Source organism: Artemia franciscana, chromosome 5, assembly GCF_032884065.1.
Source record: "Artemia franciscana chromosome 5, ASM3288406v1, whole genome shotgun sequence".
NCBI lineage: Eukaryota > Metazoa > Arthropoda > Branchiopoda > Anostraca > Artemiidae > Artemia > Artemia franciscana.
This window is the reverse complement of record NC_088867.1, coordinates 15,390,418-15,416,769: the sequence shown is the minus strand read 5'-3', so window position 1 is coordinate 15,416,769 and position 26,352 is coordinate 15,390,418. Positions and strand designations below refer to the sequence as shown.

General features: G+C 33.2%; 1 protein-coding gene across 3 annotated transcripts in view; it reads left to right on the top strand.

Annotated features, from left to right (window-relative positions):
• LOC136027015 (protein slit-like) overlaps positions 1-26,352 on the top strand; it is a 303,464-nt gene that overhangs the window by 255,924 nt on the left and 21,188 nt on the right. The window contains exons 20-25 of one of the 3 annotated variants that reach the window (XM_065703918.1): positions 82-214; positions 3,805-3,876; positions 7,743-7,814; positions 15,597-15,668; positions 22,430-22,665; positions 24,333-24,546. In XM_065703918.1, the coding sequence (XP_065559990.1) occupies positions 82-214; positions 3,805-3,876; positions 7,743-7,814; positions 15,597-15,668; positions 22,430-22,665; positions 24,333-24,546 (799 nt within the window). Of the gene's footprint in view, positions 1-81; positions 215-3,804; positions 3,877-7,742; positions 7,815-15,596; positions 15,669-22,429; positions 22,666-24,329; positions 24,547-26,352 lie in introns of all 3 variants that reach the window. The other 2 variants (XM_065703917.1, XM_065703919.1) reach the window with 2 other exon arrangements.

Sequence of the window (26,352 nt, the reverse complement as noted above, 5' to 3'; positions counted from 1 at the left end):
TCTTTGGCTGTAACAATCCAAAGTACTAAATTGTTCTGATGAATGATTCCAATCTCTAACCTTATCCGATTCTTCTTATAGGTGACTCTGACGAAGGATGCGTAGGCGAAAACTACTGCCCTCCAAAGTGCATTTGTTCTGGAACTATTGTCAGGTGCAGCAAGGCCAAATTCAAAGAAGTACCGAAAAACATCCCAGCTGAAACAACAGAATTGTAAGTAAAGTTTTATTGTTTGCTGATCCTCCTTCCTATATACTGGTAAAAAAAATTTAACGAAAGCCATTAAAAACAATATAGGACGAGTGCCTGAAGCTTCATGCCAGTTATTAAAAAGTGAAAAATTTATTGTTTCGGCAACTCTGTCCTGTTTGAAGTGTTCTTTTTTCTTTCTTTTTTTACGGCTCGTCCGACAGACCGCCTTTCGTTACCCAATTACTTTGATGGCTCAATTTAATGCGACTGAGACAGACGCATGTGATTGCAATTGATTTGATAGGCAATATTGCATTCACACATCGCACCCCACAACTGGTCATAACATGAAATCTGTATTTCACATAAACCTTTCACCAGAGGCAAGAGTCAAAGATTACCACTGTCAGGCAAAAGCTGAAGGGGGAAGAATACACTTATATCTATATTGCACTTACTCCCACCGTTTACCCGTGACATTTAACCAAACACTTGGAAAACTATAGGCTCTATGACTATCTTAGCTCTATGACTATCTATTTTAGCTCTAATACCCTAGGTATGATACATGGACGGATAATAGATAGAACTATCTGTTAAAAATGAACTAATGTTATTTTTATACAATCCTAATAAGGGGGGTTAATGCCAGAATTGCCTTACACTCAATTGGACTATCTGCCTTGGCTTTTTCTACAATTAGCCATGAGTTGATGCCCACAACTATTCGATTTTAATTAAAAAATCAACGGATGTTACAATTAAAAACAAATAGTTTTGGGCAGCAACCCATGGCTAATTGTAGAAAAAGCCAAGACAGATGGTCCAATTGAGTGTGAGGCTATCCTGGCATTAACCCCCCTTATTAGGATTGTATAAAAATGATACTGGTTCCTATATACCGGTAATAAAGCTTAATGTAAGTCATTAAAAACCATTTTATTTTTTCATTCCTGTCTTTCGACAGGCTCTTTGGATCCTTGAAATTCATCTTTATTGTGGCGTTGAGTTAGAATAGGATAAACACTCTTTTTCACAAACTGGACATTTGCGCTTCACCTGAACGTTTTGAACGTTGTCTGGCGTTATGAAAGTCATAGGAACGTGGAACGTCACGTGAAGTTTTTGAGCAGATGATACTAACGCTAGACCTCAAAATTTAATATTCAAGAAACTCGAAGATGCTTATTTTTCTTAAAATTACTCTTTTTGTAGAACTTTTGCTTAATACAAAATTCATAATATTCTGTTTGTCATGGTTTTTCCTGCTTCAAGTGTTTGTCGAAAACAGGATTAACAAATTTATAAAAATTAAAAAATAAATAAAATTATAGACATCTGGTAAGTTAAAATTCGCCATCTTTTTTCAAATAATCAATTTCTAACTGTGTTAAACAACTGTTGAAGGAGAAAGTGCTCTTTATTTATTATGTCACAAAACTGGGCCACAAGTTTCTCCAATTCTTACTTTTTTCTAACTTGCTACCTCTCCATGCCTAAAAACACTGTGGATTTCATTTCTTTTCCTAAATTTGGCAAATTTTTCAAACCAGCCTTTGCTGGCGTTAAATCCAAAAGTACTAACAGCCTCTGTGCCTGGGAATTTTTTTGTAAATCATAAATGTCTAATACTCTACATCAAATAAATGATTTAGAAATTTTGCCATCTCGTAACTCTACATCACGTATGTGTATGTAAGTAATAACTTTACATGTCTAAGTAAGAACTTTACATGTATAAGTAAGAACTTTACATGTATAACTAAGAACTTTACATGTCTTAGTAAGTGCTTTACAGCTTCTTTTGCTATTTGGGCCTTTGTCTAGTAATAAAAAATACTTGTTTTGCAACATCAGCTGACAAGACTGAAAAAAAAAAAAAAACAAAAAAAAAACGAAGACAAAAAAAAAAGTACAAGTATATTGAATAAGAAGCAGAAGGGTGAAACCGTAAACAGAAAAAGTACTTACAAAAAAATTTCATACTATATAAAAATACATAATATCATGATTTCCTACTGCGTATTACTACACATCATTACAATTCATATTATTACAAGTCATAAACAATATTTTAATTCACAATATTTCAATTACACAATTGATACACAATATTTCATACACAATAAAACTACATAATATCATAACTTCCTACTTCACATTACTGCACAAAGTACACATTACTTATCCATTGTTCAAAATGGTAGATATTGTCGATCTTGTCATATCGAACTATATTGCAAGATCAGATACACAAATGTCATTGTCATGTTTCAGGGTTATTTCTTTTTTCACTTCAATTGTTATTTTCACGAATTTCCTTTTTTTTTCGAGGTAACTTTTAGCTTTCTTCAGAGACTGAGGGCTAATGAACTGAAAATAAACCTCTGCCACAAAAGGGAGAAATTTGTATTGCAAAGTAGAGCTATTTAAAACGTGGTGGTCAGTCCGAGAATATTTATTTTTTTTAGCCGGTCTAATGGCCACGCTTGAATGGTACTCGAGAGCCGGAATTCTGTTCGCAAAAACAGCCATTCGACTCTCGAAGCTTTTTCTGAAAAACTGATTTATTTGAACCGAGGAATGTACGAGAACCGAGGTTTCACTGTGATTATGATTTTGCCCCACAAGACCGAGGTTTTAACCTATCTCGGATGCTTTTGCTTCACTTGTGCCCCAAAATTGAGGAAAAACAGCTTGCGCATTTACTATTTTACTTTCCACGTCTTGCCTGCACCCTCCTCTTTAATTTTAAAATTAAACCAAAGCAAAGGAACTTGTCTACCTCGTTTTTTTTTTAAATACTTATCTTCAGTGAACCTTGGGTAACACCTATTCTTTGCTGTATTTTGCCTTTTGTGCATCTGTCATGATTCCTAGCGTTGTAACTTCATTAAGACTTTTCTACGAATTTCCAAAGTGAGCCACAATTCTGTCTGTGATCGGTTTGCCTAAAATCAAATCACGCCTGCCTCAGGCAGTCTCAGGAAGGTGGACCAAGAATTTAAAATTGACCTAGGACCATTAGATTGCCTGAAATGAGAGGTAAACAAGGCACGCCTATCTATGGTCTTAGGCAGGTTAAACCAAGAATTTAGAATTGACACAGGGCCGTTAATTTGCCTAGAATCAGAGGTAAAAAGCGTCTAAAGTCAAAATGTGACCATTCTCCAATGAGCGTCAGGCAAGGCGGTTGATTCAATCGATAAACGTAGACATTTGCACTAGTAAAAAAGTCAATTTAATGTTAGTTGAAATACAAGTAATCCAGTCCATAGGAAAAGGATACTATTCTATTTCCCACTGGATTGTATTTGAAATTATCTATCTAGCTTATTAACCTCAAGGTATGCTTTACCTTTACCTCACAGTCCAATAATAACTTTAACATGCTAATTGGGGATTTGATACAGATACAGGACCCAACATTTTCTAAATGTTTGAGTATCTACTTAGAATTTGTCCTTTCTTTCTGTATAGAAAAAAGAAAGGGAAATAAACGGCTGCAACCCCAATTGACATAAAAGATTTTGAAAGGATTCACTATAAGGGGCTAAAAGCCCGATATGGAGTTCAACCAGATTGAACTGATTTTTTTTTATTTATTTTAGGTATTTAGACTCCAATGAAATTCAGTCTATACAGCCAAAACGCTTGAGTCACTTGAAGTTTTTGACGAGACTGTAAGTATTACTCTTTTAATATAATACCCAAGACCAGCAAGCTTGCACTAGGTTATTCTGGCAGTGAGGAAACAACTTACAAAACCACAACAAGCAGGCGAATTGTATAGAAAGTTTTAGACTTCGCTGGAAAAATTTGATTTTGATGGGACGGGGTGCAAGTGTCCAAAGGCCCTCGTTGGGTACGTGTCTGACCTTAGATATGGTATATCGGGTGTTTTTTTGGCTAGTTTGGCAACAGTTGTTTTGATATACTTGAGCAGCTGAATTTGATTATCTTTCTTAAAAAAACGGTATATGTTTGGAAATTGTAAAACGAAACCAGCCTCTTTTTGGACAAGAGCGTAAAATCTTCGCGTAGTTAAGGTTGCCGTTCTCTGTGAAATGTTTGGTATTGTATTTGTGCAGTCACACGGTTTTAATCTTTCAACGTAAAATATATATTTATAATTTAATCTTTCTATCTACTAAATTGTATTTCAAAACTGCTGGGAATTTTTTAGTTTGAAAAATGTGGAAATTGGTTGAAATCACTGAAAAAAGAAAATTTTCTATTTTTTAAGCAAGTTTAGATTGTTCTCCATAAACGAAATTTAAGCTGGCCTAGTGTATTGATAGATTTGAAAATAATGAGTTGAACTGAAAAACTACTTGAATGAACCCTTGTTTCAGAAAAGAAGCAAACTAATTTAAATATAAACATTTAAATTCTAAAAATTCCTATCTTTTTTATGAAATATTAAAACCAAGTTATCAAATACCCGCTTAAGATCCACAAAAACTGAAAGAAGTATTTTGTCAGTATTAAAACACTTACTTTCAAAATCACAAAAATAATGAGATTCTACAATCTCTTCCGTTCTCTTCTTGTATGTTCTGAAATGTTCTTTTCTGATCCGATAATCTACAATTCTCTTCTGAAATGCTGATGAGGAGAATCCAGACAATCTCCTTTCCTCCTCCCAGCTTTTATTTGGATCCAAACCAGGCATATACGACCTTTGGGTCCAAGCCATGTGTGCATACGAAATTTCAAATATTAATAGATAAATATCTTACCCTTTTGGTCTTACTACCTTTTTGGTGCATAGGTTTTTTTGCCCTTTTGGCGAAATATCTTTAGAGGTCCTAAGGCAATTGTTAATAATCTTAATTAATTTTAAAGCCATATCGCGTATATATCATATCACGTATTTATATATTTTGCTTTGTTCCTGAAGAGTCAGAACAAATTCATTCCGTGGACCCTAAGCAAACTATTAATAACTACTCTATTACAACAAGTATCTACTTTCATCTACTTATAACCTCGAAGTGTGTAACTGCAATCTTTCATTTTTCGTTCACTTTTTGTTCACTTATTCCCTCAAAATAAATTTTTACTTTCGTAACTAATATAACTTAGTTACATCTAACTGTAATTATTTGATTCTTTGTCGCGTTTATACGGTTTTACTCTTAGAACTCGTTTGATTCAAGGCCGTATCTAGGGGAGGCTTACCGAGTTTGCCCTCCCCCTTACGGAATGCTTTTCCAACTTGTTAAAAAGTCACATAATTAGATAAAAACAAAATTTTCGTGCGTTTTGAAAATATTTCTCAACCCCCCCCCCCCACCTCCTCCCCTCGAACAAAATTTTGATTACCGCCTTGCTTCAATTATTAAAATTTCATTCGCCATGTAAAAAAAAAATTAAAATCTAGTAAAGGAATTTTTTACGATCACTTCCGATCCTACCTAGCAGTTTCAAACTGCAGTTACTTGGTATTTTTTTTTTATTTTAACCCAGAACACCTTCAGTTTTTCAGTTTTTAATTCTCAAAACTCGAAGGTATGACCTTTTGATGTTCAAAAGCTGACATACAAGCTAAATTTGCTTCTTTTATCATATATTCCACACTTGATCCTAATAAATCATAATTGTCACTTCTACATGAATATATTTTGAAAGACAATTAACAAAAACAACTTCTATTTTGTAATCTTAGCGCGAGCTGTCATGATGGATAGTTAATAAGGTGATTTGTACCGTATATAGACATACTTGAGTTTTTTGGAATTGTTATAACGTTTCACTTCATCACGAGATTAAAAGGAAAAAAAAATGGACAGGATCTGTTGATGTTACTGATTTGAGCTCTTTTTAGCAATAATAATTTAACAAGCATGCTGTTAAAGCATTATACAGTGTAAGGGGTGACCCATTCTCGAAAATCGTGTACAGCAAGTGATGCACACCCTGTGTGTCGGAAGCGTGCTACACGTAGTGTGAAGCGTTCTCTGCGAGCGCGAAAAACGTTTCCTATGATGGAAGTATGCCATTTGTGGCGGAAAAGTGGTGCTCCAGGGTGTACATCCGGTGGAGGAGAATGAGAGACTCCTTGATAAAATAAGGCGATATCATCATTATATAATTGAGTTGCATTTGCTTGCTTTTATTAATATTTCATTAGTATTATATAATAATGTTTTAGTAGTATTAAAGGGCGTTTTTGGCAATCCACTTCAAGGATTATTTGTCTTTTAATTTCTTTTTGTATCAGCTATACTATATTATAATGTTAACATTAGATAATTTTGTAATGCTATTTTTAGTAATAATTTTGAAATATGACTCATATGCAACTCAAAGAGAATAAAAAATTTTTAAGATAAAAAAATGATAAAATAAAAATGACAAGCCCTTTTCTATTTACCAAATTTACTGTTCTGGCTTTATTTAAGAGTAAAGCCTATAAAAGAAATGGAAAAAGTTTTCAGACCATGCTGTACACCTTCAGCTCACCCCCATCATTTTCAACTTTACCTTGCTTTACCTCCACTTCACTTCAACTTCACCAGTTGAAGCTCACACTTTCAGCTCACCCCCTCACCATCATGTTGTTTTAGAAGAGTTTAGTCTCAGTCATATTGATAAATTTATTTTCAGCATTTTGATACATGTCAGTTTCTGATAAATGTTGGGCGAGGAATACCCCAAAATAGGCCAATTTTGCACAAATTTACTGGAGCCTATTTCTAGGAAATTCCCAACTTCCAGAAAGTTAGTTATTCCATAAACTGACTGGAGATCGGAAACTTTATCAGGGCACATCATTTTGCAGTCATTATGTTATTTATGTCCAGTTGTTAGTTAAATATGCAGTTATTAATATAGGCCTACCAAATTCGTTTATGCTATTTTTCTTTAGTACTATTAACGTTTCTTTGACGTTAGTATGTGTAAAGAATTTATTTTGGAGTTTCTTATGGAGAGTTAAGGCGTTATGGCTAATAAACTTACCACCTTGTAGCTTTTAAGGCAATTTCTAGCATCCAAGTTTTTTTTTAATGCTTTCAACGAATGCTGTGCTGCTTAATAACGAATACTATAAATTTGTTTCTTGTAATATTGAATTCTAGCCAATACACTTGGCATTCAGTAATATTTTAATTTTTTTGTTTTCCTTAAAACCAACAAACTTTTTTATTTGAAGCATTTTGCTTGATCTGCTATTAAATCCGTTTTCCTCATAGATTATACTAATCTGTTTCTAATATGACAGTATTTTATGTAGCTATTGACCGCGTAATATTTTTATTCTTTAAATCTATTTGACGAGAACGTAAATTTACCCATTTGAGCTTCCGAGTCTCGGTTTATTTGCAAAATAATGCAAATATAGTGTCGGATGTAACACTCGTCTGTAATTGTAAGATATAGACGTAAAACTTCTTATATATGTAACACGGATGTAACACTTATCATATATGAACATATAAGGACAGCTGCATCTACTTACTAATTTATCAACGCTTTGGGTCTAACCATGTAGCCTAGTTCTATGCATGCTCTTTGGTAAAAATACTTTTTAACTTTCTTCTAGGGATTTAAGTCACAATCAAATTGCTGTGTTGTCAAATAACACGTTTTCAGATCTTGGCATGCTACTATCGCTGTAAGTACTTTTCGCGCTGTTATATTATAGAAAAATAATATATCCCTAACCTGGTGGCGGTCTTTCACTCAAGATTATCACTCTGGACTAATTTAATGACTGGCATCATAGTTTAAGCTGATAACTCTTGGTTATGGGAGTAAAAACGCTCATTAACGTTTGTCTAGGGATTTAAATCACAAGCCCCATTTAAGTCATTGGTAACTAAAAATCATATTGTGTGAGTTATGTTGAGTAGATTTTTGAACTACGTTTAGTTCAGGGATTTTCAGATTTAGTTTTGGGACACCATTTACAGTTTATTGTGTCAAGTTAAAATATATCATAAAAATCTTTTCTATTTTCCCAGAAGATTTCACTTGAGAGCTTTGCTCCTATTTTTGCTAAAAAAAAAAGAAGAAAAAACCTTACAAGAAAAAAAACTTTTTAACGAGGAGAATTTTGCAAGTGAAATGGAACGACAAAAGAAAAACACATATTCCGGTATGGCGGCCAACGCCCTCCACCAAGCATAAATAGACTAACTTCCAACAAAGCATTGACAAATAAAAAAAATAAAGTGAAACCAGAAGAACACAAGAAAAGCAAATGGAAAATAAAGGAGAGAATGAATCGCTACTTTTATTTATATGTTTTTTCCGAATTCAGTCTCCTGTTTTGTATCAGTCACTACGATAGTTCGCTTGTTATCTTTTCTGCATTTTTTTAACCAATGTGTTTATTCATTAATTGTTTCTATTTGTTGACTGCTTTTGGAAAGTTAGCCTTTTATTATTATTAGCACTAAAGACTGTTCAGCCTTCCCGCTGAAATGTCTAGTTTTCTTTCGTCATTCCATTTTTCTGGCTCGGTTGCATTTTCTGGCTTTTTTCGGTTGCATTTTTTTTTTGTTCTTGCAATCCTTTTCGTCTACTCTGCCATTTTTCGAAAGGGTGGTCTCTTTTCTTGCTAATGTTTCTGCTAAAATGATAATCAAATAGTAGGTTTTTGTGTATTAGTCTACTTATGTTTATTATCGCTTTATTTGATGCCTAAAATACGGTATCTTACGCTTTCATTTATATCTTAATATTCCCATTTACACTTACATCTGAAAACCAACAGATATTACGTCTGCTTCAAATCTTAATACTTGTATCATCATCTGCATCTTAAAATCTGTAATGCCTACCTGCCTAAGTGGAAGAAAGTCACACAAATGTTAGGAGATGATCGTCTCAAAGCCGGCAACAAAGGAGTTCAGAAAAACGATTATAAGGGAAGAGCCAAAATTTGAACCGTCTGATTGGATGGCTTGAAAGAACCTTGGGCAAACCGATAACCAGAAATAATAAATTGATAACCATAATTATCACCATAATCAAATATTAATACCTCTATCTGCATCTTAAAATCTGTTATGCCTACTTCTATGCGGAAAAAAGTCACAGGAACTAGATGTTAGGAGATGATCGTCTCGAAGCTGGCAACGAAGGGGTTCACAAAAACGATTATAAGGGAAGAGACAAAATTTGAACGGTCTGATTGGATGGCTTGAAAGAACCTCGGGCAAATCCATAACTAAAAATAATCAATTGCTAACCAAAATCAAATCTTTATACCTGTATCTGCATCTTAAAGTCTGTAATGCCTACCTGTCTAAGTGAAAGAAAGTCACATGAAGAATGTCACATAAATTTTAGGAGATAATCGCCTTAAAGCCGACAACAAGGGGCTCACAAAGGTGACTATAAGGGAAGAGCCAAAATTTGAACAGTCTTGTTGGTTGGCTTGAAACAACCTTGGGTAAACCGATAAACAGAAATAGCAACTTCCTAACTGTAATCATCATCTGTATCTTAATGTCTGCAATACCTACCTGCCATAGTGGAAGAAAATTAGAGGCGAAATTTTATTTTTCATCCTAGAAGGTGTGATTTGAAGCATAGATGCCATTATGGAGGAACCTTGGGGGCATGTCCCCCTTGACTGATAATTCCTTTTGAACATATCTGTTTGTTCCTTTTGTGTGTGTTAGAAAAATTCTTAAATCTTAGATAGCTTACAAGTTGTGACAAATGTTCAAGGATAACCCTTGTGACTTTATTTTTACTATTAATCTTTTCAATTTAGTGATTGTTAATTCATAAATAAAAAGAATCAAACAGAATAAGAAGATGTTACAACTTTTATTCTTAAAAATGGCACTCGCAAGGAAACATTGCTAAACATGCCTTTCACATCAAAGAATAAAAGCAATTGAAAAAAGAAACTATACTAAAACACAGAAAAAAAAACAATTAAAGACAATCAGAAAAGTAATGCAAGGAATAAAAAAATCAATAAAAATAATAAAAGAAAATCAGTTATTCATATATTTAAAACTTGAAAGACACGAACTAGCAGAGGAAATGAATTAGTGTAGGAATTGCTCAACAGAACTAATGGCTGGAAACTACTGAACTGAAGAATTGAACTCGACAGGAGGAACTACACAGGAACAAACGCCCATGAAATTTTGAGCACCAAAAGGATTTGAACTAATCTAAAATTTAAAGTACTGATTCAAAGGCTAAAATAGATGAGGCTAAATGAAGGAAACAAATGGCAATAAAACATTAAAATCAGTAAAAAAAAAATAAAGTTATCCTTATGTTTTGCCTCTCTTATGTAATCTATATATGTAAAAATAAGTTGTCTGTCTGTCTATCTGTCGAGTGACGTCATGTCATCATGTCGTCATGAAGTTAGTTGTCGTCATGTTTGTTATGACGATGACGTCATTAAAAGTATTTAAGAAAATCGTTCAAAGACAAATTTTTAATTGTAAGAAGATAGTGGACAGAAAAAATGTTTAATTGTAAAATGACTGAAGAACCTTCAATGGCAACAGCCGAGGAAGCTGCTCAAAGAGTCTATGCCAAAAAACTTGTGGATGATAGAGAAAGTAAGAAAAGAAAGCGTGCCGAGGAATGACAAGAACAGCAAGAAAACAGGCTTGCGGCTGATAGAGAAAGTAAGAAAAGAAAGCGTGCCGAGGAATCACAAGAACAGCAAGAAAACAGGCTTGCGGCTAAAGAACGCAAAACCGCGCAGTTAGATGAAAATCCACCTGGACAGCGAGAGTCAAAACATATCAAAACTGAAAATGATAGCGATGATGATCGGGTTTGGGATTTTGACTTGGATAAGGTCATCAATGCCTACCAGATTTTAGTTAAAAAAACAAAGGTTCGGCGATATGTATTTCATAGTGACGCTGAAAAATAAAGAAGAAAAAGAAAACTGAAAAAAGAAAAAGGGTAAAAGACTAAAAAAAACTAAAAAGAAAAAACACTCAAAGAGAAATTACAGACCAGGACACAAATGACGACCGGGACAGAGGGAATATAAATGAAAACCTGACAATCTATTTATATGGACAGACAATGTGACAGCAAAGAATGTTGTATATTGGCAAGTTTTACGTAGTTAAAAATCTATATATATATAAAAATAAGTTGTTTGTTTGTGTGTCTGTCTGTCGACTGACGTTGTGTTTGTCCGCATATGACGTCTGAATCATTTCATCATATACCAATTCAAAAACGAATGTATTCAAGCCGAAGTAGCTGAGTTGGTAAAGCGTTATGTTCCAGGTTCTAGGTCCGAGAGGTTCAAGGTTCGAACCTTGGCTTTAGCATCAATACAAAAGAAGAAAAAAAACTAAAAAAGGTAAAAACTACAAAAAAAAACTAAAAAGGAAATACTAAAAAAAAATAAAAAAAACAAAAAAAAGGTAAAAACTACAAAAAAAAAAAAAACAACTAAAAACTAATAAAAAAACTAAAAAAACTAAAAACTGAAAAAGAAAAAAAACAAAAAAGGAAAAAAGCTGAAAAATAAAGGAGAAAAAGAAAACTAAAAAAACTAAAAATAAAAATAAAAAAACTAAAAATGGTAAAAACTACAAAAAAAAATAAAAGGAAAAAAGAAAAAAAACTAAAAAAGCTAAAAAAAGGTAAAAACCAATAAAAAACTAAAAAGAAAAAAAGGAAAAAAACAAAAAATTTATTTCATCATATACCAATTCAAAAACGAATGTATATACAGAACGGGACACGGGGAATATAAATGACGACCGGGACACTCAAAGAGAAATTACAGACTGGGACACCGGGACACAATGACGACTGGGACGTGTGTGTCGACTGACGTCATGTTTGTGTGTCGACTGACGTCATGTTTGTCGACTGACGTCATTATAAGGATTGAGCTGTATGTCGTCATGAAGTTGTTTGTCAACTGACGAAATTACAGACTGGGACACAAATGACGACCGGGACACAGGGAATATAAATGACGACCGGGACACTCAAAGAGATATTACAGACTGGGACACCGGGACACAAATAACGACCGGGACACAGGGAATATAAATGCCGACTGGGACACAGGGACACAACTACAACGGGGATGCCGGGGGGCAAACAACCGGGACACAGGGAATATAAATGACGACTGGGACACAGGGACCCAACTACAACGGGGACGCCGGGGGGCACAGGGGGGATATATAAATGACGATGGGGACACAGGGAATGTTTGATTAGCAATCACCATCAACAAAGCTCAGGGGCAATCATTAGAATAATGAGGTATAGATATGAATACGGATTGTTTTTCCCGTGGACAATTATATGTTGCATGTTCAAGAGTCGGTAAACCTGACAATCTATTTATATGTACAGACAATGGGACAGCGAAGAATGTTGTATATTCGCAAGTTTTACGTAGTTAAAAACATACATATATATATATATATATATATATATATATATATATATATATATATATATATATATATATATATATATATATCTATATATATATCTATATTCACAGGTGGGACACTGGGACGCAACTACAATGGCGCGTAACTAATATGGCGCGTAACGACTTACGCGCGCGGGGGGACTTGGGAGGCGCGAAGTGCCCCCACCAACTAGGTGTTGGGGTGGCGCGAAGCGCCACCGCAACAGCTAGTTTTAAAACAATATTCTCTCTTATGTATCCCCTTTCTCTTTTTCTTCCATATTCTCTATCTTTTTCTCTCTCTTTCCCCTTATTTCTTCTCCTTTCTCCCTCTTTACCCCTTTCATCTCCCCTCTCTCTTGCTCTCTCGCTGTCTCTCTCTTCTCTATTCCTATCCTTTTTCTTCCGTCTCCTTCCTTTCTTTTCTCCTAATCTTATCCTTCTAGCAAGCCAAACTTGTATCGAATGCTTTGGAGCTGAGCATAGTGTAAATAGAGTTTAGCAATTATATTTGTAAATGTTTATATATCATTTTGTACTTTGAATACTCCTGATTCTAACTTGGTAATTAAATATTCATTTAGACGAGTATTTTTTGATAATTTACTTTAAACTTTTTGTCTGTAAATTAGTTTTATTTTTACTATCATAACGTTGTTTCTTCTGTATTTTGCTGTAATTTTTATGGTTTTTTTTTGTGTATGTGTGTTTCGAAAATGAAGTAAATTTTTAGTTATTCACCAAATTGTTTGTTTTTTAATTTAATTTAACAACTTTGTCTTATTAAATTGTACCGAATATGTGCGCTCATTATATTTGGAGATTTTACAGCAATGTAAAAATAATTATTTTTATGATTGTAAAATTACTTCATTATTGATTTTCAACCAAGCTTAGATTGCTCACTGTTTGTTTTCTTCTTCTTTCCAAATAAGGTAAAATTTGGTTTACTGGTTTAATTACTTTTGGCGGAAGCTAGCAGTCTGTTTTTATATAAGATAATATTCTATTCGTAATGCAACTTTGACGAAAGTTTAAAAAAAAAACGTACCTAATAAGTACTTTAAATTAAAAAAAAAAAAAAAAATAACCCAGCAAATTACCAAACGAAAACGAACGAAATACACTCAGTTATTTAAAAAACATTTAAACAGACTATAAATAATATGAGCGTCTTTTTAGTGAAAGAATTAATTTGGAGTTATTGAGGGTTCAGTGTGCGAAAACATGTTTAAAAATTGTGGTAAGAAGACAAAGTTGAGGACGAAGAATTAAAGCTAGGCAGCAAGAAGGACGACCAATCGGATATATTAACTTCTCGAGGTAGCATCAGCGGTAAGGATGATAAATCAGCGAACCCCTCCTCCTCTTTGTCGTGTTCCATTCAATCTCCAGTAATGTCCCCCTCCAGACCAAATACTAAGCAGCATACCCTGAGATCTGTCCCTCCAAACATCCCTTCCTCCCATGAATTGGGTCATGTACAGTCAATACACCCTCGCAGGTCACTTCACTCCACTAAGATCACTTGTAGGCTAATTGGAAAAAAAAAGTATTTACCCCGTCGTCCCTTCCACAAAAAAAAAACAGAAGTCACTTTATCCCATCCCAACGCTCCATGAAAGTTTTAACTCAATTCCCCAAGCTGTCCGCCGATGTAGGTATTTTTTTTCGCAACTGAAAAAATTAGGAAGAATAGGAAAATAAATAATGAAGTAAGATTAGGATATTAGCAGTCACAGTAATGACAGAGTACAAGTATCGCTCTGTAGCGTGGGTGTTTTGGAAAATTGAGGCAGGTGTGATAGATGTTATCCAGAAGAATTGCCAAAACAGGTGTTTTAGTCTAACTTTTTTAGGGCTAAAAAGGGTTAAGTTGGTTCAGTGACGCTTTGTGGCTGAAAGATGATAGGCTGTTGAAAATTGTGCTTTTTGAAAAATAGGCTAAATTAGTCTTTAAGTAGTTAACAATCAAGTCGATCAAAATGTTTTTTGAAGCTAGGATCTGTAGGCTTTGTATAAGCTAGGAATATGTAAAGGCTCTAGTTATAGCCTTTGATTATGTTAAATTATTAAATTCGAATTCTACTAAAATTTTACGCCATTCTCAGAAATATTATTATTTTTTTTTAGATTGTAAGCTGAAACAAGCTTTTATACGACAGCTTAAAATGAAGACAAATAAAGCTTAAAGTTTATTTGTCTGTAAAATAAAGCCGATCGAAATATATATATATATATATATATATATATATATATATATATATATATATATATATATATATATATATATATATATATATATATATATATATATATATATAAAGCTGGGATTTATAAGCTTTGTTTTTTTTTGTTTTTTTGTTTTTTTTAGCTAGGAATATGCATAGGCTAATACTCCATTAAAATATTAAAGTTAAATTGTATTAAAATTTGAAGCCAACTTTAAACATTTTACTTTTTTTTCGTTTTTAGGGCCATGAGAAGTAATTTATAGTGAATACCATCAAACCTTAAACTAATCAACAGTCAAGTCAAACCGTATATTTGATCCTATGATCTATAGGAGAGATTTAGGCTAAATATATATATATATATATATATATATATATATATATATATATATATATATATATATATATATATATATATATATATATATATATATATTATGTGTTCTATAAGTTTATAAGTTTAGATCTATAAGTATAAAAGATTTCTAAGTTTAGACTAACATTTAAAGCCAATTTTAAACGTATTACTGGATTTTATGTCTTTAGGGTTATAAATTATACAAAACTTTCATTAATACCCAGAAATAAATAATTAAACCGTAGATTAGCCAATAATTAAGTGAAACAAAACGATTGAAACTACAATCTATATGTTTGGTTGAGCTCTGTAGGCGTAGGCTCCTTTCTATTAAAAGGCCAAAGTAAAATTTTATTATCACTGACGGCCAACTTGAGTAACCTTACTAATTTCTTTTGTTTATTTGTTTATTTTTAGAGTTATAAGCTACAACAAGCTGCAATGTGTTCATCGGGATGCTTTCAGTGGCTTAAAACTGCTTAAAGTTTTGTAAGTTTTTTTTGCTCAATTATTTTTAGAATCTTTATTTTGACGAATTTACATTATTATTTATGCTACCTATTTTAAGGTAATTTCAGATAATCAAGGCTCTGATAATTATTTTTATTGCGTTTTATTGTAGGCCTTGCCATTTTTTAGGTCACAATTGGTTAAAATATGTTTAGATAACATATCTAAACATATGTTTTCCGTTCAAAATTACCCTTTCCACTATAATAGGGAAACTTTCACCCTTCAGTACCCATATCTTAGGCTTAATTCTAATACATTCAATATTTAATTAATTCCAAGAGTAGAGAGACAAGGGAGTGAATTCCTTCCTGATTTGGTTTTAAATTTTCTCTCATCTGAACTTTAAATTTTCCTTGTGCTCTGTGGCCATTGGTTTCATATGATAACCCTTCTGAAAAAAAACCTGTGAAAACTAGAAAAAATTCACTTCAAGGCTCTTAGACATGATTAACGGCGTAATTTTCTTTAAGATCACAACCTTTTTTTTAGGATGCTTCCGTGTTTTTCTAAATATGCAGGTTTTCTTACGCAATTAATTCTTGATGAGTAAATTTGAATAAATCCAGCACTTTTGCGTTTAGCAAAAGTACATGGGGTTTTTGTTTCTATTTACAAGGATCTCTTTTTGCTTACCATGTATACAGTATACCTTTTTGCTTACCATATAGACAGTAAGGCGCCGCCCGGGTCAAGTCGAAGAAATAAAAGTGGTTCTAATGCCAAAGCCAAGGATTATGTAATAAAATGCGGAAGTCATTATAAGCAAAAAAAAAAAAAAAATAGTGATCTACTGAGAGGTTTACGAACTCATTTTACCAACTTATCTCGTGAAGATATCTTGCTAATTGCTACAACTTTACTATGAGAAATATGCAATTATAAAGTTTTAGTATTAATTTAATAAGCTTAACTTTTTGTATATGAGCAAAAAAAGTTAATAGTATATATATGTATATATATATATATATATATATATATATATATATATATATATATATATATATATATATATATATATATATATATATATATATATATATATATATATATAAATATATATATATATATATATATATATATGAGAGAAAATAAAAAAAATAGCGATCCAGTGAGAGGTTTACGGACTTATTTTACTAACTTCATCACATGAAGATATATTGATGATTGCTACAACTTTAGTATGAGAAATATGAAATTATAAAGTCTTATAATTAATTTGATAAGTTTAATTTTTTTTCTTATATTATTAACTGGAGAGACAAAAAGCTGATTAAATTTTTTTTAATAGATTTTTTTTCTTTATTTGTTTGAGTGTCCCCAAAATTGCTTAAAGATCTGATCCGGCGATGACGAGATGCAATACGTATTTGGACTGAAAAATTTAGTCACAAACACATAGGAAGACATATTTTTCATTGAAAAAATAAAAGACGGTAAACACCAATAATGATTCATATTCTTATTTCAGATTGTTTCTGTTGAAAATACCTAGTTTGCGGATTTATTGGTGAAAAATGACAATAGATGGCAGAATATGTTTTTTTTTCTCTTTAGATTGTTATATACTATTTAGATGCCTATAGACTTTGACTACAGTTTCAAGTAGCATAGTGGTGCAAGTTTAAATTCAAAAAGTGACAGCCTTTTGATTTTTTCTGAGAAATCCCAAATTCCTTCCTTTGGAATTATTTTTCTATTTTCTTTTGTTGTTACGGTCTATAGTAGGCTGCATAGCAGGGGTATAATACTGCATAGCAGGGGTATGGTAGTAATCTGAAGCTACTTGCGCTACTGATGGTGCTCTACTACCAAGAATAACTGGAACAATTCTTGAGTCAACTTGACTTGACTTACCTGACCTAGAGCTCTTGTTAAGCAGCGTAGCCAGTGTAGAGAGAAACAGACGTCAGCGTCGTTAGTCGTTTCCAGAGTGTTCTGTCCCGGGAGGGGGTCAGAGCTTCATTGAGGTTGATGTTCCTGGTAGTGAATTGACCGCCGACGTCTCTGCATCTTGTGTGTGGTCTAACTTCGGGACGTTTCCAGCCGGTTGCAGTTGGATCAAATTCAAATATGAGTCAGGTGGGGGTTTGAGTGCGCAGGCAAAGTAGATGACTGTACTAACGTAGTTAGTGAGACTGGAGATGCTCGGACAGGGATGGTAATTTAAAAGACCAAAGGACCTCCAGGTTCTGTACCCTGTTGATCCATCTAACGTACTCGGTTTTGCGGAAGCGGAGGTGGATAGTGCTGGAATCAACACTGGAATCAATTTAAAAAAATTACTGGTATTTTTTAAACATGTTATTACTTTGGGAGGTTTATAAAATGCACATTAGTAAAATTAATATAAATTTGTAACAATAATAAAATATATAAATTATCGAAGAGGTAAAAACAACTATTGATTTCGTTTATATTTTTTTTTTCGATTTTCCGGCTTCAATAGGGAGCGCTAAATCGCGCTGACTGCTTTATATACCCCCATTTATTGTTTTCAACTCCATAAACTTCCATATGTCTTATTTTTTGTCAGTTGTAAAATACTCAAATCCTTTAAGATTTATAATACTACATAATATGCTCACAATTATAGTACCCTTTAATATGGCAAAGAAAATATAATTTAATTTGAAAGTTCAAGGAAATTACATTAATTTGATCACTAGTCTGCTGATTTCATTCAGTTGAATAATTAACTTTGAACCAGCGACAGGACTTCAATTGCTGTTTAATTCTGTCTGTTGCTCTTAACTGCTTATTAAATTTAGCCTTCATCATTCATTTTGATAACTCAATTCAGCCAATTAAGTGGTTTAACATATATCCGAATTTGAACGAATAGTTTCATTAAAAAAGATAATTTTATGAAATCAGAATTCCATGCCAATTAACTTTTTAGATTTCAATTAACGTAGCAAAATGATAAATCATATTTCATGATATCCTCGCTAATTCTTTACAATGTTCTATTTTCGCTTTATAAGCTACTATACCATATTTGGCTTTGTTCTACTTATAATCATTGAAGAAACAGACTCGAAAACTTGTCGAAAGCCTGTTTGGATAAGGAACAAATCTATACGATGACCGAATGACAAACTTTTCTCTTTAACAGTTTTCATAAACCATAGCGGTCTTTTTGTTGTTATGAAATTTTTTTAACAACCAAAGTTAGTGGGTGAAAGCAAGCGTTCTTATTTGCCAATTGCATTTCAACTGCCATTCGCCGAAGAATAAATTTCGGCATCATTTGATAGATGTGACGAGAGCCGGATTTATATCTTCGGTGCTTCTAGGCCCAAGTGTTTTGGCACACCTTTGGGGAGACACATATATTTCATAGATTGAGGGGAACATATATATTGGAGACATATATTGGGGGAAATCCCCAAAAATTCGGGGATAATGGAAGTCCTGAACTGAAGGCAAGTGATGAGCCAAAAGTAATGCAAGAGAGAGGTGATACCAAGCTCTTAGATCCCATTCTTAGGAGACATCTGACTGTTTATAGGCGACTACGGAATTCTTGTGTTGTTTTAAAATCACTTTTTTTGTGAATAGGCAACACACTAACAAAGTGCACCATGAATCACATCAGTCCAGTTTTTGTTAAGAAAAAAAAAATCGCTTAGTGTTTTTTTGCCATCCTCGGCATTGTGTTCCCCCTAGGCCTGGGCCTACTGGGCCTATGCGTAAATCCTTGCCTGGGTGTAATGTAATTTATAAATTCCAAACTATGTGCCTTTTTAACTGCAATCGAACATACAAGGTTGGGTGTTACTCAGAAGATCTGTGAAAAAAATAGATTGAAGTATTTTCACACGCATATTCTTGTTTTCTGCCATTTACGCAGTCTCTTTTGTAACCTCCTGAAAAGAAAACTTAGTAGAAGTGCATGTGAAAAAGCGAAAAAACAAAACAAGAATCCTTTTTTGTTTTTGTTGTAGACGTTGTCCCTTCACCAAGGATGAGCAATTGCAGAAGTTTTTTTTTATTTACAGTTTTAGCGAAAATACAATGTCTAGAACTCCCATCGTCAGTATAGTTTTCCCATCAATAGATTACATTAAAGATAAAATTTTCATTTCACAAATGTACGTTTATTTCTCTTGATGGTAGAATTGCTCATTCAAGAAGGAAGTCGTATACGGTCTTTTCCTTAATGAGATTTGTGGTCCAAGCGATAGCTGATATGCTGTTATTCATAACAATTTTTATTAGCTTTGCCCCTCTCTTTAAAAAGTTTAAAGGTTGCTCAAATACGCTTAATTGTCGCTGAATCTCCTGCGGTTGTCCATTTGATGTACATTTATAAAGAACATACCACTAATTGAAAATATCTATAGCAAACTCTATTTGTTAAAAAAAATAGATGGCGGAAAAATGCAATCAAGCTTCGAAGAAATCTTCAGCAACGTGCTAATTAAGCAGCATTTCCAGTAAAACTGCTTAATTTAAATTCTTTTTCTTGTGACACGCTTCAGGAATGGTTTGGTGGGGTGGGGGCTCAATTGGCCTTTTAGCCCTATATTTAAGGGTATAAAGTGGCATGCATGATAAACAGCCAATTAGTAAGCTTGGTTGAGATGTAAAAGACAATGAAAGAAACACAGCTAAAACCATTCAATGCACTCACGTATGTAAGAAGGAGAGACGGTGAAAAAGAGTGGGGGTCTGAAACCATACACTAAAATTTTATTTTTCCAAAATTTGAACAATATTTTCTTCATCTTTCGTGTAAATTGTGTTTTTTTTTTATGTTTCATATCCCTAGTCGCCTATTATAGAGGAACTAGTTTTACCACACTAAAGTAGCAAATTGTAAATTTTTGGTTCCAGTAGTTCTCAACCATGTATATTCCGTTGTTGAATTTTTTTCTATTTAAAAGCATTCTTGATTGGTTTCAGGTTCGTTGTGTAGTACTTGAAAATGTATTTTTTTTTTCTTAATATGAAATCGGATACAGATAAGAGTTATTATTTCTTAATAGAAAGTTTACTTACTAGAGAACTATACACATACCCTATGAGAACCACGACATACCCTATGACCAAGCCCTCACGAAATTGAATTTGTCTCCATTTAAAGTTCGGCTTGAACACCTGATTCTGCAGTTTGAAAATCCGTCCTACCCAATACGAGCTACCAATCACTGCTACCCGAACAAGCCCCTCCTAATGGTCGAAATCGGTTACAAAATGAACTTTTACCCCCTAAAATAAGAACTAATCGTTACGCCAACTCATTTGAGCCTTTCTTTACATCGATTTTCAATGTTAAGCCGTAGTATGTGATTTTTGTTTAAATGTAAGATTTTGTAAAAAACTGAATTTAGCTATGCTACGATAGTTCTTAAATATACCGATCCCCCCCCCCTCTCTCTCTCTCTCTCTCTCTCTCTCTCGCTCGCTCTCTGACTCACATCATTCGTGGAACAAATAGGTTGGTATGACCAAGACATCCACAAGATCTATCACCCTCCTTGCCCCAACAAAATCTGGTTTTTCTAGTCACACCTTTGGTTAGATGCCGCTATGATAATACTAAGCAACCGAACGGGGATAATAATAGCAATAGATGGTGAAAATCCTAATTTTAATGTTAAGACTAATTTTTAGCTATACAGAAACTATTAAACCTCTTTCTTGTTTTCTATTCTTAATTTCGTGTAAAGATTTGAAAGTACTTCATAACAGAAGTTTGGTTTAGTTACCTTTTCTCTTTGTTCCTACAGAGCCTTTGGTGGCACATGCTATACCAGCACGCCCTACGCTGGTAGCGCATGTGTTGCCAGCACATGCTGACAGGCGGCTCCTATGCTGTTCACATAGGAAGACAGCACGGCTGTGATAATTGGAAGGGCGGGATGTGCCATTTTTGTAAATTTTCAGGAGAGCCAAAAAACAGGAAAAAGTTTGTCCATGGCGTATGTTTCTTGTTATGTTGTCTTTTTCACGTTCAAAAGTGTCGTATCATCGAATTTCTTTTTTTTTATCTTCGTAACGACAACACATACATAACTATTTTCGACCAAAATGGCATATATCGTCCTTTTGATTATCACGGCCATCGGCTGTGAGGTAGGTTAAAAGTAGCGTATGTATCTTTTTTATTTTCGTTAAGGTACGTGATATGAAAATTTTGATTACACCGTCCGATTCTTCGTGCTAAGTTTGCCAAAAGTATACTGAACTCATTTTTGGCTAAAATTGTATATGTCATTATCACAGCCATCGGCGGTGAGGTAGGTTAAAAGTAGAGTTTGTATTTTTTATTTTCGTAACGATACGAGATTGGAAAATTTTGATTGTACCATCCGATTCTTCATGCTAAGTTTACCAAAAGTATACTGAACTCATTTTCGACCAAAATGGCATATGTCGTCCTTTTAATTATCATATGCGAGCAGCAGCGGCAGCATCTCCCCACTCAGAAACTAACAAGGTTATACCCGTCCTTAGGTCACCGTTATGTGTACGCTGTAATTAATTGTTATGAGTACTTAGGAAAATTATGTCCGATTTTTAGTTTGTCTTCTGTTCAGTGTGTACTTAGTGTTTATTTTATTGTGAAAATCTAAAATGTGTGTATCAGCCAATTTATTTAACCTTGCAAAGATTGATTTATTTATCAATAATATTAAAATATTAAATACGTATGATATTTTAGTCAGGGTTAGGCTTTCCAACGTGTTGGTAATTGACCTTGTAAACTGATCTCATATATTTTCTTTCAGATCCCTCCACGGTAATGATATTTCTCTACTACCTGAAGGAGCTTTCAAAGAATTAAGAAATTTGACCCACTTAGCTCTGGGATCCAACCCTTTCTATTGTGACTGCAATTTGAAGTGGTTGGCAGAATGGGTGAAGCGAGACTACGTAGAGCCTGGTATTGCCAAGTGTGCAGAGCCTCCTACCCTAAAAGATAAATTGTTGCTTTCAACTCCAGCTGAACATTTTCAATGTCGCAGTAAGATTTAATTTTTCACAATTTTCTATAATCAATTTCTATAATTTTCTATCTATAGAGCAGCGGTTCTCAAATATATTTGGACACTCTACCTCTTTTTATTCACAAAACATTTTAATTACTTCTTCTTAGCTACCGGTACTAAGTAAACTATAGGTAAAATATTAAACACATCTTAATTAAACAAATTTGCGTAACCCTAAGAAATTTTGCGTACCCCCAAAGGGGTACGCCAACCACAGTTTAAAACCACTGCTATAGAGAATGTATTTGATAGAGTAAAGAATATAGGACAGAAATTTAGAAATTCAGCCATCAGTCTTAAGGGACAATTCCAAGAAGAGTCGGAAGGGGGGGGGGGAGTAAAAAGCGGCGAAGATCACGCTGCATTTCCATTATAATCATCAAGCAAACAAGTAGAACAATAGAGAATCGACTCACCTCACTTTATCTATCAGTCCTGGTTGAACTTCGTTGAAGTACGGATACTAGGGCTGTTTTATTTTTTTAATTTAGTTTTTTTTTAATTTTTTTTTTAGTTTTAATGGTCGTATTTTATGTAAGTCTCTTTTCTTTTATATATTTGTGTTTTTTTGAGGACATAGAGTCGATGTATTAATTCAAATTTTGTAATTCCACTGTCTTACGGAAAAAATTCCCTATTATTCTACTTGTTTGTTTGTTATTTATAAAAGGGGGAGTTGAGTAATGGCAATTCTTGAAAATACGCGATTGTATTTTGTTGGAAAAAGTATTCATAAAATTATTCTTATTTCCAGTTTCATAGCCACAATAAAAATACATCGTTCCCTGGAACTAAAATTCCCTCGAAATGACTAAAAAGGATAGATATGAAACAAGAATATTGAGGGATAGTAATAAGACATTAATTCAATTGAATATATAATAAATCCGTATTGAGAAGTGAAGTATTGAAAGAGACAGTGAATCAAATTTTGTTTTTGAAGTTTTGGAAATTTTTTAATTTAATTAACACCTTGAAAATAAACGAAATAAACTGAGGATAAGAAATTGAAAAGTAAGACATACCAAGGCTGCGTCAAGTAAGGTAGGGGAGGTGGGAGTTAATGAATCATCCCTAATTTTGAGAAAAATTGTTAATGTGTTTTGTTGAAAAAAGCATAAATAAAATATTTGAATAAAAAATGAAAGCATCAGACATATCAAGGCTGTGTCAGCCTGGGGGAGGGGGTAATGAATATATACTCTTGTGTATTTTTAAAAAAAAATTGTTGTTGCGTTTTTTTTTAACAAAAGGCAAATACAAATACCTTGTTTTGGCAGTTGGAAAGTTCTAACAAAAAAAGCTTTGTTCCATATAATAAAAATCTGTTAAAGCAGATTACCGAGTATATACTCTAGTCTCAGTGAAATATTTTTAAAATGGACCTAATTCTACTTTTTAACTTATTAACACCTAACGAGTACTTATTAATAGGATTAATTTTGCGCTGAAATTAGTGATTTATTTGTTATATTGTTGTAAATATATAATTTTTTTTATTTTTATCAGATGTATTAACACTATTTTTTTTTCTTTTTGTTCAATTTCTATTTTTAGTGTTAGTTCAAGCTTCTTCTTCTACTTTACTTTTTTATCGTTTCCTCTTTATTTGTGATTGTAAAGGTCAATTTGCTTTCAGAAGAAATTCCAAACGAAATAATGGCAAAATGCGATGCATGTTATAACTTTCCATGCAGAAATGGTGCAAGTTGTGAATCAGTTCCAGAACGTGATTTCAAATGCAAATGTGCACCTGGATACCATGGACGCCAATGTGAACATGCCATCGATGCTTGCTTTGGGAACCCTTGTAGAAATGGGGCTACCTGCAAAGTCCTTGAAGAAGGCCGCTTCAGGTAATTTGTTTCTCTTGAGTTTTTTCTGTTATTCTCTTTTTATTATTTATGAAAAAAATTGTTATTTCAATCGAATGGTGTTATTTATAACACTTGTAATGTAATATTTATTTACTTGTTTGGGCAATACTTGCAGAAGTGAGGTTAGTGGCAAAGTGGTTGAAGAAGGCCGCTTTAATTTTGTTGCATTATTTGTGAAAAGTAGTTGTTCGTTTATTTCAAACAAATAATGTCATTTATAATATTTGTAGCCCACTATTCTTTCGCTTGTTTTTGAAATCTTTGTTGAAACGGGGCTACCTGCAAAGTACTTGAAGAAGGCTGCTTTAGATTTTTCTCATTATCATTTGTGAAAAATAAATATTCATCCAGTTTAAACAAATGATGTCATTTATAATATTTATAGCCTACTATTTGTTTGCTTGTTTTTGAAATTTTTCTTGAAACGGGGCTGCCTGTAAAGTTTTGAAGATGGCTACTTTAGGTTTAAAAAAAATTATTTTATTTGTATTGTTTGTGAAAAATAATTATTTGTTTATTTTTAAATAAACATTTAATTATTTATTTTTTACGCAGAAAAATTTTATTTTTCTGTTTACGCGCAAAGTACCTGAAGAAGAAGAACGCTTCAGATAACTTTTTTTTTGTATTAATTGTTGTCTTAGCTACATATAGAGCCAATATAGCTGCCCCCCCCCTGTTTTCAAAGTAAATCATAACAAAAATAATTTCAAGTAAACAATAAAATGAGTCTATTTCATGCTTCGTTCTCCAAGTGTTTTTGGGCTCTTCATTTTTGCCAACAAGTTTCCTCTCTTACTTCAGCATTCAAATTTATTGCTAAGATCCAAGTACCTTTTATATGACAAACTGAACATAGAGGTTATTTTCTTTTGTATTGTTTATTTATTCTTCATTTTAAATTGTCCTTTTTTATTTTTTGGAACTTATTTGGATGAATGAGCTTGTTTAAGGATTGACAACAATATGATTAATTGTTATACGTATTACGCAATTGCATAAGTTGATTCATGCACTAGTTAAAAAAAAAAAAATAATTACTGAGCAATTTCGCAGGCTCATTTTCGTTTACTTGACTGATTTAAATCATTACATGAGGGCTCCATCCTTATATTCTACAGATCTGCTAGCAGTGGGGCTTCTGGCCTCTTGCGTTCTGGAAAAATCTTGACCCCCCCCCCCTTTGTTTCTCAAAAATGTTCAGACTAAATTTTAGCAAAATTTTCATTGATTGAAAAATTCTATTTATTTAAATCTGACTTCTTAATTTAACACCTGCAAAATTATTAATTATACCACCCCAATTGATTGCTCCTGACAAAAATGAAACTTTTGAATTCAATTCGCTTATAGTTACTGCCAATTGCGCCCTCTACTTTATTTTAGTACAAGTAAGATTTCAAAAATTACACAAAAAGCGTTATATAAAACATACATTTTTCTGGGGTAATAATAAAATTTCTAAAATTACAAAATGATTATCAATGGTAAATTATTTATCTGAAATTTTAGTCCCTAAATTTCTGCACCTAGGGCAAGCGCCCCTCCACTCCCTACCTAAAACTGCCCCTGTCTAACTGTGAAACCGATCTTTTTAAAAGCCCTCGAACATCCTTTACTCCCAGCAGTGAAAAATATCAAAGTTATTACCGCAAGTTTGTGAGCTGATTTCTTTGAACGGATTGATTTAGAACATTAGTGGGAGGTAGCTATGGGCCCTTTCCCCATGCTTGACACTTCTTTCTGTGAGACCAATTTTCAAAAGAGCTCTCGAAGCATGTCAGA